Source organism: Chenopodium album, chromosome 16, assembly GCF_948465745.1.
Source record: "Chenopodium album chromosome 16, dcCheAlbu1.1, whole genome shotgun sequence".
In the NCBI taxonomy this organism is placed as follows: Eukaryota; Viridiplantae; Streptophyta; class Magnoliopsida; order Caryophyllales; family Amaranthaceae; genus Chenopodium; species Chenopodium album.
In genome coordinates, this window is record NC_137849.1 from 45,779,519 (window position 1) to 45,794,369 (window position 14,851).

At 36.3% G+C, this 14,851-nt stretch overlaps 2 protein-coding genes across 2 annotated transcripts; both read right to left on the bottom strand.

The window, feature by feature from the left end:
* Positions 1-24: 24 nt before the first annotated feature.
* On the bottom strand, positions 25-3,251 carry LOC145586701 (type III polyketide synthase A-like). Its single transcript, XM_081643596.1, has 2 exons — positions 2,312-3,251; positions 25-2,180 (listed from the first exon to the last, which is right to left on the bottom strand). Exons 1-2 carry the CDS (start codon positions 2,496-2,498, stop codon positions 1,207-1,209), a joined length of 1,161 nt encoding a protein of 386 aa, XP_081499722.1. The 5' UTR covers positions 2,499-3,251; the 3' UTR covers positions 25-1,206.
* Positions 3,252-3,293: 42 nt separating this feature from the next.
* On the bottom strand, positions 3,294-14,737 carry LOC145586702 (putative helicase CHR10). Its single transcript, XM_081643597.1, has 17 exons — positions 14,423-14,737; positions 13,556-13,563; positions 13,281-13,359; positions 13,027-13,187; positions 12,761-12,892; positions 12,052-12,232; positions 10,578-10,713; positions 10,313-10,430; positions 9,656-9,745; positions 9,272-9,379; positions 8,970-9,173; positions 8,039-8,164; positions 7,297-7,958; positions 5,600-5,745; positions 4,625-4,789; positions 3,803-3,917; positions 3,294-3,473 (listed from the first exon to the last, which is right to left on the bottom strand). Exons 1-17 carry the CDS (start codon positions 14,601-14,603, stop codon positions 3,446-3,448), a joined length of 2,640 nt encoding a protein of 879 aa, XP_081499723.1. The 5' UTR covers positions 14,604-14,737; the 3' UTR covers positions 3,294-3,445.
* Between the last annotated feature and the right edge of the window lie 114 nt (positions 14,738-14,851).

The following is a 14,851-nucleotide window of genomic DNA, read 5'->3' on the forward strand; positions in this document are numbered from 1 at the left end:
TAAAAAGAACTTATACTACAACTAATAAACTAAATTAAAATCGAGCAACTTTAAAAGTTTAATAATATGGCTTAATTATAATTCATGAATAAGTATCTTTTAAAAAAAAAAAAAAATCATCAATAAGTATCATACAAACCCTAAAATAACATAAGATCATATACTTTAATGATACGAATATAATTACCCTAACCTAAATAATATTATTATTCTCGTAATTTCAATATGAAAACTATATCATATAACTATTTTTTCCGATATTGATTATTCTCCGTTAACGATGGATCCACCCAAGCCCTAATGATGACCTAATGATGATGATGGTGATGATGATGGTGATGATGATGTCCATGGTGGTGGTGATGATGATGATGTCCATGGTGATGGTGATGATGGGGATGGTGGCCGGTATCTTGTTGCTGATGATGATGGTGGTGATGGTGGTTGCTGTCGTCGTCGTAGACGACGTTCGGGATGCCCCACAGGAAAAAGTTACTCCGACGTGCAGGCCGTGCAGCTGAACCTTGGTTTGTCTCTGCATGGGAAGCTTCATTCTTCTTTTTGCTAGTGACTGATTTCTTTTGTTTAGGTGCAAACCCTAATGCTGCCATAATACCATGAATAACATCTTTACAACTAGCCATTGCTTGCTAATTTTGGAGCACCAAAGACAAAGCACAAAGGATTATTGTATGTAACGCAATTATAATGGTAAACTCTAGCCAAGGACCCCTATATATATATAAATCGAAGGACCCAATTATTTACCTAATTTGCGGTCAAAAAAAAATATTTACCTAATTAGACTTGAACTAGAACGTGTGAATATGATAAGAGTAATATTTTAACAATATTGATATTATCATATTTACCAGAGCTATTTTCAGAAATAAAAATAATTATTTGGTAAATATATTTTAATTTATTATGACGGATTTCCAAATACAGTTAGAACTATCCGTATACAATAGCCCTAGTTAGTACTAATTCCAAACGCAAGGAGAACAAATCTATTAATTTTGATTAATGGGAATAGTATTTATCTATGAAATTAAAGACCTTTCCTAAATTAAATTGAACCTAGTAGTTTCTGCTTGAACTACATTCCGAAGCAACAATCACCAAAAAAAAAAAAAAGGAAGTAAAGAAGATAATAATTCCCCCCAACATTTATTTTGTAGTAACACATAAAAATGTGTAGTTATTTCAAAGGCTACGAAGGAGAATGCCTTCAAAAGTAATCCCAGGTCCGAATGCTAAGGCAAGTCCCCATTCTTCTCCACCATTTTCTTTGTTCTTCAACTCATCCCTCATGTACTCCATCACGTAGAATATAGTGTTGCTACTAACATTTCCGTAATCCATTAATGCTCTTCTACTACAGTTCAGCTTATCTCCAGTTAGTTTGAGAGTATTTTCGACTCTATTAAGAATCGCCGGACCACCAGGATGGACTGCCCAAAACAACTCGTTATAATCTTTCAATCCTTCCTTGCTCATAAGCTTCTTGCAAAACTCTTCGATGTTGTCCTCGATTTTGTGGGGTAAGTCCCTACCTAGCTTGAAGTTGATGCCTTCTTCAGTAAGGCAGCCATCGATCACGTTATGGGTCCCAGGCAAGAACTGTTGGACCGCGTAGTTGAGCTCCATAAATGGGCTTTCCCGGCTCAAATCTGGGTTTGACCCGATTACTACAGCTGCTGCTCCGTCTCCAAAAAGGGCAGCCCCAACAAGGTCGTAGGGGCGGTCCTTGTTTGGGGGACGGAAGCCCAGAATGGTGGTTTCGGAGGTGGTCAAGAGTACTCTGCTACCTGGGTTGTTCTCTGCTATGTCCTTGGCCACTCGCAAACCCGTCACCCCACCATAACAGCCCAAGAAGTAAAGCATCACCCGGCCCACATCAGGCCTAAGCCCAAGCTCGGCAGAAAGGTACAAGTCACCCCCAGGTAATCTTATCTCACTGGAGGAGACATAAACAATATGGGTTATGTCTTGGGCTGGCCTGCCCCACTCCTTAATGCAAGCGATGCTGGCTTCAAGAGCCATTTCTACCACTGCCGGGTTTGCTATCTCTAACTTTTGCCTGATTGTTGGTGTTCCCTCAGTTGCAAGTTCTGGATGGCTGTCAAGAATTTCTTTGGACATCACCGTGTATCTTGTCTTCACTGTTGTTGTCTTGCCTAATCAAACCCAAAACAAATGGAAATTAATAAAACAAAATCAGCATACATTCAACTAGTGCAGAAAAACACTGGATAACAATTTACTCGTAAGAGTGATTATTTCTAGACATTTGCTTAATTTTACTTACATAATCGCTCTAATTTCTCCTTCACGACCAAATCGTGGCAATTGGTATCGCGGATGTAACCTTCAACCAGGTGTTCCTGGGGAATGAGTTGCTTGGGGAAAGCCTTACCGATCGCAAGCACAGTTGCCTTGCCTAGAGTGGCAGTACGATCGCTTGAAGCACCATTACCATTGGTTTTCAACATCATTACAATTTACAAGTCCTTTTCCAGATGGATCTTGTAAATTTGGTGCTTTGTGGGATATATTTTGAAGTTTTGACTAGGGCGCTTATAAATGGGGAGATCAGCTTTAGTCTTGGAAGAAAGTAGGTGAACAGGAAGTGCATGAAAAGAAAAATAATGCATTATTTAAGTCACCTTCTGTTTGGTTCACAACAATTAGCATCTTGGGACAAAATGGTGTGAAAAGATTTTCTATAAGAGAAACAATCTTTTTCATTTCCTTATCTCTGCTGGTAAGGGGCAAAGATGTAACCTGATTCTAACTTAAAATTTTCTTCTAATCCTGCCTTCTGTTTTAGCACAAAAGGTTGCTATTTTGAAACTATGTAAAATTCATAGTAGTCATATTTCCAACAAACCCCACACATCCGATACTTCATCTTTTCCCAACAAACACAGAATTTAGGAAAACGTTATAAAAGAAAATTATGTATATATACCACAAAATTGCTCACAGTAACTAAAATACAAATAAGTTCTTAATAATACCAGGCTTACTCAGGATAGAAAGGATGGAGATACTTTTAAACATAGTTCTGATACATACACTCCAACCTTTCCAAGACAGACAAAACAATTGACCATCTGATCATGGCACCCTGTTCGCAAGCAGCAAATTAAGAATACAAACTGTAATATTTACTGTAAATGAAAGGTCTTAAAGCACAATCATCACCTCTACTTCATTCTAAGAGGAAATGCAAAAGTTTTTTTTTTTTTTTTTTTTTTGGGGGGGGGGGGGGGGGGGGGGGGGGGGGGTTCATGGGTTATGGTAGCTGACTGTCTTGCACATAAAGTTAGTAAACAACAGATGGATAAGAATAAAGAACTAAGAAGTACCAAATGAAAGCTTGGACTACTTTTTACTCATTTCTTCTTCAGCACCAAAATGATTGACATGTAACAGTTCATTATCTTGAAGGCTTCCTGTAATAATACCTGTACAGAGAAGCCAGAGGGAAAAGGAATTCATAATTCAAGTTCAGGTAAAAGTACAACTCGCTACAGGGAATATATGTGTGTGTATATATATATATATACTACCTTCGATTTTTTTTAGTTGCAACTTTGGGGTATTATTTGAGAGATAAAATATTCCAAAGTTGCAATTAAAAAACAACGGAGGTAGTATATATATATATATATATATATGTATATATATATATATGTATATATATATATATATATATGTATATATATATATATGTATATATATATATATATGTATATATATATATATATATGTATGAGAATAAACGGAGACTTACACATAAATCTTGATGCCATATATGGAGGAATATTTTCGCAGAAGACGCTCAGTAGAGTACCAAATTGCTCGATCTGATCCATCTTGATACCCAACACGTGGCATGTGGATAGAGGCTGCTCACGTAATTTACGTAAGAAAATGTAGTCAGCCACAGATTATTGCAGAAAATAATCAGGACTTCAAGTGGACTCGGAACCAAAGGCTGGTCTTTGCCATTCCTCAAAAAAAAAAAAAAAAAAAAAGGGTCTTTGCCAGGGCTCATCATGAAAATAAATATAAATGAAAAAAAAGTTCCTGCAAGGAGAATGATCAGATTGAAATGACAAGCACTATGAATCTGAACAACGAAAGGCAATCAGTTACAAATGTGAGCAGAATCGATAAACCAGTGGCTTACTAGTCAAGAGCCAGTTAGTTCTAGGACTTAACGGAAATAAGAAGGTAACAACATATTCAACACAATCTTCAGCTAGTTTTAAGACAATGAAATCAGTAAATAATATTCGGCAGCAGCAACTGAAGCAGCAGGGTCATGATGTCATACAAGTGGTGGTGATATTAGGAAGACTGTAAAAAAGCAAGGTAGATTATGACTACAGTTTCTATAGGACAATGATCTACACTGTTGACAGTACACGTGATAATAATGCACTAAGAAAAGTATTCAACCATTCAAATTTTTAACTTCAAGATAAGATCATTGTCATCATATTATTACTGATAATAACATCAATGATAAATGCAGTTTCAAGTTTTGATCAACACAGCACCACTGATCCAAGAACCCCTAACAACTCCAACAAGTTAGAATATATATTACCAGATTTTTGGGCAGCAGCAAATGATGCTTTGGATAAGCAAAGTTCCAAATCACTTGTAGAGATACTGCTGCGTGGAATTTTACGCCTGGGATTGTACGACTGAACCACAGCTAAGGCAACCCACCAAGGCATCCCACCATCTTTGAGCCGCTCGCTTTCAGCGTCTGCATGCCACATTGCCACCAAGATGTTACATCACTAACATAGCAATACAGTAGTCATTGATCATTGTAAACCACCAAACGATGTGCCAAAAACCCACAAGGTCTTCGAAGCCATATACAGTGATGAAACACTCAGATTCCTATAGCTCACATAGAAGGCAAATCAACTAAAGTTGCTATATAACAAGCACTCAGATCTCAGATGAAAGTGCTGATTGTACCAGAAAGAGACCAAAAACAGATAAGTTCTCCAACCTATAGTGACCCAGCAGTCAGCAAAGATAAGTTTAGTAGGATTGAAATTATGAAACTTAATAGAATGTTCACAACAGTTCTATAACCACCCAAAAAAAAAAAAAAAAAAAAAAAGGGAAAGAAGAAGAAGAAAAGAAAATGGTGGCTGTCTGCAATACTTTGATTCATAAGCTAAAAATGACTACCATAAAAATAAACAAATAGTGTCAATAAATTTATCATTAACTAATAACTTTCACACATTAAAAAAAAAAAAAAAAAAAAATTCCAATTGAGAATTCAAGTACACTTTTGCAAGTCAATAAATTAAAAAAGACGAAGAAAGATAAGTGAATCGATGTTGGTCAATGCACCTTTTGTTCAAACTTTAATTCACAGTAAAACTATTTGTTTTCGAGTTTCTTGTGCATTACAACTTTGAGAAAGGAACTAAAAGCAAAAGGAGTGACTTTTTAGGATACCATCAGAAAGAATTTGAGTATTGGACCATTTAAGAGCCAACGATAAAAAAAAATTCAAAGTTAAACGCATACGAAACTGAACATGAAAACTTACCATCTACTTCTATTAGATGAAGATCTCCAAGATGAAGGTCTCCACATTCAGATGCATGCTCATATGCCTCTGGAATTTTACTGGAGAGTCTGGCCAATGCATTAAACATGCCACCACGGCCCCAAGTTCCAGAGTTATCAACACAGCTGATAGACAAACAAATTTATTTCCGATAGAAATCATCATACTGATACCAAAAATTGCAGTACAGAATTCAATAAACAGTCGAACAAAGCATACATAAATTTTGCAATATGCCCATTCTCAGTATCCCTTTTTTCTTTGTGTGTGTGTGTTTTTTTTTTCTTTTTTCTTTTTTTTTTTTTTTTTGGGGGGGGGGGGGGGGGGGGAGGGGGGGTCATGTCGCACCTAAACTAATATAAAGTATGAGACTACTGTGTGAAGTTGGCTACCATTATAGCAAATCATACTGACTCTAGGTAGGCATTCAAGAGCTTATATAACTTGAGGAAGGCACAGGAAAAAAAAGAGTATAACAAGAGGCCACAGAGGATATAGCCAGAGGACAAACGGGTGTGCTTATTTCTTATATGCATCCTCTGCTTAGCTTAGGATTTAAAGTGTCAATGTTATTGGTATTTAATGGCTAAACCCAAGCCACAGCCTGTTTTCCAATATATTGCCAGAGAATAGAGTTAAGGTCAGGATTGAACCCTTCAATTTCTCGCACATAAACCTTGATCTTTCAATAAGGGCATTCTTTGTCCAACATATTATGTCATACTCTCAACCTCAAAACTCAAAGCAACCCCAGGGAAAAAAAAAAATTAACAAAAAAGACAGAGAAATAAAAAGAGAATCTGAAAAAATGTAACAATACAGAAGAGATAAGAATAAATTCAGACTTTCAGCTTAAACATGGACAATTGTGCATATCAGACTTTTATCCTTAACACTTTGTTTAGCAAGATAGAAAGGAAATGAAGGGGAGGGATACAGTGAGAAGGGAAAAGAGGAGCTCCATATATCCTCCAAATCACTCCAATTCTGGAGGGATAGTGTTTATTATCGGCAAATACAAGTTAATCTGCCAGATTAACGAAATTTGTTAATCTGGTGGCATATTATGTAAATATGTGCAAAAGCTTGGCCAATAGTTTTGTACTTTTTACAGCTGTCCGATGACTTTATGCAACTTGCCTTTGATACTGTTAGTTGGCCATCCAAAAGACTATGTAGCAAATTACGCATGTGTCCTTCACTTGGTAGATGAAAAGACGATTATACCCCCAAGATAAACAAATTTCGTTGATCTGGCAGATCAACTGGGCACGGCTCGTTTATTATAGCCTCTCCCTCCCGTTCTTCTGCAAGCTAATATCCAAACAAGGGAACTTGTTCCCTTTCCTTTCTCTCCATTTTCTCATGTCCAAACAAAGGGTAAAAGACATAAACTAATCCCCCATATCATGTCAAAACATGACAGCAAACCCAGTAAAATCCCAGAGGATAAAAGTGTTTTGTGACCAGATACCCCCCCCCCCCAAACCCAGTTGCCAATGCATGGCACAAACTTCAGCTTGATCCCTACTGAAACTTCATACACGGTATCAGCAAATTAAAGGAAATAACTAAACAAATAAGAAAGAAAGGCCACTCATTACTCTTATGGTCTTGCCCAAATGTCTCGACTCTACAAAATACAACTGAACACATATCAAAAACAACAGCTTTACCTGAAGATAACAGCCGGCTCAGACGGACAAACATCAGCTGGATTTGTACAATCTCCAAAGACAAAATTAACAGAACCTTGGTCTGACATCAAATCAGAATCTACTGGCAGGATTGGATCAGGAGTAGAAAGTGATTGGTATCCAAGCGTTTGCCACTTGGCCAACTTCTTTTCCTCTGCTTTCTTTCTTGCAGCCTCGAGCCTTTGAAGTTTTTCCTCGGATGTCACTCTCCTACTCTCCAGTTCCACGGGAGTGCTATCAACCGATTCTGATACCTCCTTAAATTTTTCTACCCAAGAACGATATGAAGCTTCATCAAGACCAGGGTCAACATTTATAGTAACATCAGCCCTCTCCATCCCAAAATCATTTCCACTTAGACTAATTGGAGTCAATGCAAACTTCCCAGTTTCCTCGTCAAATTTCTTCTCATTGCGCTTGGCAAGCACTCCAGCAGCCAATGCATCTAATTCTGACAGCGTTGGCTCACTGAAATTTTCTTTACTACTCTCTTCAGGATCAAATAAACGCAACCCATATATCATAGATTTAAGGTCGCCAGGCCCTGCCCCAGAGAGTTCTTTCCCCATGTGCTCTGAAGCTTCATCATCAATGACATTATGACTAAGTTGTAATTTCTTTCTTGCTCGCTGCATAATGACCTAATCAGTGAAGAAAACACTTGTTAGTCACCTTTGTTAATGCAGTGACTCCCGCACCTTAACTAACCACTTAATCTCACCTCTTCAATAGAACGCCCTGTAACAAGGTTTATTGACAGCACATGGTTCATCTGACCAATCCGATGTGCGCGCTGCAATGCTTGTTTATCAACTTGAGGATTCCAATCTTGCTCATAAAATACAACCTGCAATTTTACTTGATAAAATCACTAAATTTATATCATATACCATGGGTACGAATAAAAAAAATTCTTAACTGCAACCCGCCAACCCTGCAATTGATGGCAAAGAAGACAGTAATCTTAAAGAATTGTACAACGCGGGCTACAGACAAAGTTATTACATGGCATGTGAATAAATGGAATCTAGAAACTTCCTCAATCAGAAAGTTTTTCATATCAGATTCAACTTAAAACCAAAAAAAAAACAAAAACAAAAAACAAAAAAAACAAAAACAATTACACTAATAACTACTGAAGTAGCACTTTATTAGACATTGAATACAAATTTGTTATGTAACACTGCAAGGTGTTCACAAAAAAGTACACTCCAACACCCTCTCTCCACCCCCACCCCATAGGAAGGAATAAAAAAAGGGAGAGACAAGAAAAATCATAATTCTTTAAAGTAAAACCAAACTATCGACTTTGGTTACAGATTCACAAAATACCTATTTTCTTAGGAATATTCCAAGCATACTAACATCTATGAAAAAAGAGCTTGCAAGAATGAAAAAGTTTCCAAACAAAAGTTCAACTTTCAACGAAGTGACACCATCTTTTACATCTTGGGCATGTGCATAGGACCTCTGGAGAGTCCAATAAAATATTGCGATGGACAGAAATATGCACAAACGGCACAATGTTATTGTGATGGACAGAAATATGCACAAACGGCACAATGTTAAATGCGATATTTAAACATCCCCAGAGAAAACTAGGAAATACTGAAAGAATTTCTATACACACTACCGAATGAAGTAGGACATACAGTGTCAGCAGCCATGAGATTCAAACCTACACCACCAGCTCTTGTAGATATCAAAAAGACAAAAGCACCAAGTTCACTGGATACTGAGTTTGCATTCCCAGAGGTTGATAGATGGCTAAAGTTTCTTATTGCAGCAAAACGCTCTTCGGCTCGAACTGACCCATCAAGGCGCTCATAAGAGTAACGACGTAACTCCAAATAATCCTAAACATCCAGGGAAAGTATTCTCAATTTATAAACCAATCTACATAAACATAATTATGCTTTCTCACAGTCCTCAAGTGAAAAATAAAGGAAGATACCTGTAAAATATCAAGGGTCTGGGTCATCTGAGCAAACAATAGAACACGGTGTCCAGATTCGTGCAGCTTTTGAAGAAGTTGATCCAAAATCATAAGTTTACCACTAGCCTGAAACAGAGTAAAACCAAATATGTTCTTATCAATATGTTTGTAACATACAATAATGGAAAAATAGCATTTACATACATTATCCTATGCAAACCAAAGAAAAGCCAATTAAAACCGAGGCAAAACAAAGATACCACCATGAACACCAAAAAAACTTGTCCAGTGTAGAATCCTCTGTTGCACCAAAATTCTTCTTCCCCAACCCACCCCCCCCCCCCCCCCCAAACCAAAAGAAAAAAAATCCATGCAAGCGCAGTGTCGTGCAAAAAAAATCACCTGAACAAGGTGTTCACCCTCTTCATACGGTTCAGGTTCAATACCAGGGAAGAGATAAGGGTGACTACATGCCTTTCGTAGCTGGACTACCTGAACAAACACAACATATACAAATATTAAATCTCAATAACAAAAGATAGTCGATATTAAAACAGTAGCTGCCCAAGTCCAAAAGTACTCCTAAACAATGTCAATTAACAGAAAAAGTTTAGTTATGTCAATCATGTTAAATTATAGAGAATTTTCTAGCAAAATCTATTTTCAATTTGAGGAAATTGAACCATAATAAAATTAAAAAGTGTCTCATTTTAGCGTGATCAGATAGATATCTGTTGGGATGGATAAGGATTCCAAGCAAGACTAATAACAAATCCCAATGCAAAAGGATACAAAGATCATGATACACAAACTCTTGGATTGAGGGTTATTGTTTTCTCTTTTCAGTTCTTATTATAAGCTGCAAGTATATTTCCTCAGAAAGGATAGCATAATGACTCGGAGATTGTCTTTGTTTTTATTAAAGACCGCATAAAGGACACCTATCCAGAATTCGGGACATAATGTAGCAACATATTTTACCACTAACAAGGCGATCAACTGTCAAAACTATATGATCAGTACTTCAGTCTCAAGAGTATAATCGCGGAGATGACTTACAACATTCTGCAATGATGGGACATTCGATGTTGCAGAAGACAAAGCAAGAAGTCTAGGGAGCTCTTTCCTTAAAATTGATGTATAAACACTCTTCTGCAAGGCTACTAGTGGTACCATCCTGTAGAATTGCAAAATAGAATATTCTTTTATGTCATACAATTTATTTTAGCTACCTAAGGTTAATTCTTACAAAATTTGCAGATGAATAACAAACATGAATTAATAAATAAATAACTAACGCAGTAAGTGGTAATAGAAGACCAACACTGTAATCTCAGTAAGAGGAGGCAACACAAGAGTTCCACATTCAACAAGCTTAGATTTTGTCCTGCGTAGCATAAACGCTCCCAGCAAGCACTTCAAAGTGCTAAGCTGCTCCTTAACTGCGGCACCATCATGGCCTGATGAGGAAATTTCAAGTAAAAAAAAAAAAACAAAGAAAGCGCTCAGTCAAATAAGCTGTTCACTGTAAAATTTTTAAACTGTTCTTAAATTATAAGCAAATAGACTTAACTCGTTTAAATGGTTCTTAAAAGGTATTCATAAATACTTATATAGACAAATGCAAGTCAGCAGATATGTGCTCAAAGCAATTAGCAATTCATTCAACCAAGAAAAGTAAAGGATGATAAAATTGTGTTTTCTTCCAATTTTATTCACCAGGAACCCCTTTCTCCTTTTTCGAGGTCAAGTACGCAATAAAAGAAAAAATGAAAGTGCTGTACAAAGTGCATCAGAGCTCAGAACTAGGAACAGGACATCATGTACACTAAATTTCTGCTCATAGTTTGACACAGCTAGACAATAACCAACTTTCATTCAAAACTGCTAACAAAAAATACAAAATCGAACAAAAGAGGAGACTCATTTTCTGGGAACATCTAGTAAATAGAAATTTTAAGCCATCATTTCCTTGCTTCATAGACTATTTTGGTACACTCCTTGCCAAGATGCACAAGCATAGACGTAACAAGAGTAAATGAGACGTAAGAACTGCAGCCTACATGCCAATAATATGCCATGTCCATTTGCAAACAGTAGGAAGCAAATTGAAAATAGAGGCTGAGTGAACAACCCCATTTATTAGTCAATGGCATGTAAATCAATCCCAGGGTCATTCAGCCATATGAGCACACTGATTAAAAGTTTGAAACCTCTACCTCTAAGATACACTCTTGACTTATGTTTTGAGACACACCACATTTCATAGACAAACATCCATTAGTAACTATCAATCTCTTGCCAATTCTAATAATAATAATAATAAATAAATAAATAACAAAAAAAATATATACATATATAACAAAGGCACTAAAGCCTAAGACCATGTTGTCGTCGCTTTTAAGGATAAGTTGATAAGTTGCTCAATCATTTGCTTTGCTAACAGCTAACTTGTATCTAGCTGCTCATACATTATAATGACGAAGATACAATACTCTCCAAGGTTTCCTTCAATACAAATTTCTGCCTACCTTCTTTTCTTTCTACCCTCCCTCTACTTATACTAAGGTTACAAACTACTAACCTAATAATACTAGATTTACCAAATTTCCCAAACTACAATTGATAATTACTAACATACTAAACTACCCATAATACCCTCCCTTAAGTCATTCATTACATAAGATGGTTAGAATAGCTAGAAAAGTTTACTGAAAAAACTTGAAAACAATTTTATAACCTCAAATAGAGGTAGCAGCCAACTGACTAAGCAATGTGAGATTGTGAAGAAAGAATACCAGCAGAAGCATCTCCTACAGCCTTAAATGTGTGAAGAAACTGCTCCAATGTTCCAAAAACAGATGGCATACAAAAATGCATCAATGCCCAAAGTTCAGTAAGGTTGTTTTGGATGGGTGTGCCTGTCATCAGCAAACGTCGTGGCATTACATAACACTCTTTGAGCACGCCATACAGAACCTGTGGGTGAGGCACTTTAAAATTTCATAAAATGCAAAATAGCTTAGTATTCGGTATTGAATATACTTTATTTACATTCCTATTGGAGGCATTTGCCAAGAAAGGGATAATCTTTTAGCTTGCATTGGGGATATTATAGAATCCACATTCATCACAAAAATAGGGAGGAGGTTTGAGAGTTTTAGTTTTACTTTTTACAGCATTCCAAGTACTTCCTCGGTTTTTATTCTATTTCTACCTAATTCATTTTAGGATGTTTTGAATTAATTCCATCATTTCCTTTTTTAGAATGCTGAAATTCTTCAAATGACAACACTTCTTATCCCAAATTTCACATAAATTGTTTCTTTTAAAAGTAAGATTCAGTCTCTCTCCTACAATATGGCACCCAAAGAAGGAATTGGAAGACAACATGTTCCACAAAGTGAGGACAAACCATTATATATTTGAAAGTTCCAAGTTCCAACATACACAGCATAAGTTATTTATTTTCAACAATTAGGAAAGAGCATGAGGTGTCCAACTTACACTTGAAGAATTTTTAAGCCTTTGAGCTTCGTCAATCACAGTGTAATGCCATTGAAATTGTGAAAGGAAGTCTTGATCAATCAGCGCAATGTCATATGTCGTCAAAAGGACATCGAAATGTAATGAAGGCGTCTGCAATCCATTCAGAATCCAAATTCAACTACCATAGCATATATAAGTGTATGTTGCATTTTTATTTTTATTTAAAAAAAAAATGGAGCAGCAATTCACATGTAATCAAAAGCCATATCATAATCAAAACATACATCAGTAGATGAAGATTGTGCTTGAACATATTCATACATTGTCCTCCTCAGCATACGCCTGTGCTCTTTATCACCAACATAACTGAGAACCCTCAACTTAGGAGCAAATTTCTCTATTTCTGACACCCAACCATCTATCACACTTAAGGGGCACAAGACCACTGCATAAATTAGAAAGACATTTGAATCAGCTAAGGAATCAACAAAGATGAGTAATGATGTATGATCCAAAAGATCAAAAGATGTTGACTCACAGAATGGCCCGGGCAATCCTTTACAGAACTTCAGGTAGCCCAGAAAAGTGATGGCTTGCAAAGTTTTACCCAATCCCATCTGCCAATATTTCAGACCAGAAAATAAAAACAGAACCAAGGACAAAATCAAATATATTAATATTCTTCAAGATGCTTTACATCATGATGACGCCTATGTTCTACTTTCATCATCATTACACTTATAAAATAAACATGTTGCAATATGAAATTTGAGTATTTGACACATAGCTGCAGGGTTCCTGAAGGTATCATACCTCATCTCCTGCAAATACACGAGCATATAAATGTAAGTAAAGAGAAAAAAGTAATGATCCAAACCCCTTTGTTGTCAGGCATTGTAACACAAAGCAACAGTTACTATAAACTGCTATCAATCTGGAAGAACAAATAATTCAAACTTAGGAATATTTAGTACATAAATAATGATCATATACTTCAAATTTTTCAAAAGTTATAAACATCATATAATTTCAAAATCTATAAAGTTCAAATATAACAGACATATTAATCCTTTTATGAAATCAGCAATGAAACTCATTAACATATGCTTCGAAAACAATGAACATATCCGATATTTGTTCATTATAGTAGAACAATTTGTTCATTCAAAACCGGGATACACCATCCAGACTCCGAGTGCAGGTAATATCTGGTACGAAGTATGCATTAAGGCATTAGAGTACCTATTACTCTATTAGTTTGAATATACTAGTCCAAAAAAAAGGTTATTAGAAAACCCGATAAATATCACTTATTCGAAACCTCTTATATCAAAAGTATGTCGAACAACTACCTATTAGTACAAATTTTGCTAGCAATAACACCTCCATCAATCTAAGCAATAATCTAATTCAACATTCAATTAATCATCATAGAGCTCTAAACTAACTACTAAGCATAATGATCATCCTCATTTCACCACAAAATGCAATAAAATTAGGGTTCTATACTCAAATTAATCTCATTTTAGCTTAAACAAAGTACACAACTTATAATCAAACAAAAAAACCAACCTAGGTTTTCAAAAAAAAAATTCCTCATAAATAATTTAACATCAATTAATACGCATAAAAATCATAAAAATTCAATGAAAAAAAAGGAGAGAGAATTGTCGAACGAACCGAGAATAACGTTGACGCCGGTAAGATAACGGCGAATAAGCCATGAAACGCCGTCAATTTGGTGAGGTTTAAGGGTGGCCGTAACTCCGATTTCATCACAGTTGAACGGCGCCGGAGAATCATCGGCGGCCGTTATAGTCTTCGCCGCCGCTTTCAGGCGTTGTTCGTACGACATAGCCATTTTCTCTCTCCTCTGAAGTTAACCGTCAATGGTAGTGAAGATTGAAGGAGGAGGGTTTGGCGGGAGAGTTGTATTTTTTCAGAATAAAGGAAGACTTGTTGAAACTTGAAAGATGGTCATAAAAGCTAGTGTTTGTGTTTGCCACGTTGTTTGCTGTTGTGGCAGGTTTTTAAGTTGCTGATTCACTGATTTTAGTTGTTACTCCCACATGCCGGAACCACCATAGGCTTGTTTGTTATCGTTTTTGG

Excerpts from the sequence above, each read along its gene's own strand:
- LOC145586701 (XM_081643596.1), bottom strand. The coding sequence starts at position 2,498 with ATGATGTTGAAAACCAATGGTAATGGTGCTTCAAGCGATCGTACTGCC. Across the intron at positions 2,181-2,311 it reads GGAGAAATTAGAGCGATTAT|GCAAGACAACAACAGTGAAG; the intron begins GTAAGTAAAATT and ends GGGTTTGATTAG.
- LOC145586702 (XM_081643597.1), bottom strand. The coding sequence starts at position 14,603 with ATGGCTATGTCGTACGAACAACGCCTGAAAGCGGCGGCGAAGACTATA. Across the intron at positions 9,174-9,271 it reads AGACCCTTGATATTTTACAG|GATTATTTGGAGTTACGTCG; the intron begins GTATCTTCCTTT and ends CTGGATGTTTAG. Across the intron at positions 8,165-8,969 it reads ATCTCATGGCTGCTGACACT|GTTGTATTTTATGAGCAAGA; the intron begins GTATGTCCTACT and ends GTAAAATTGCAG.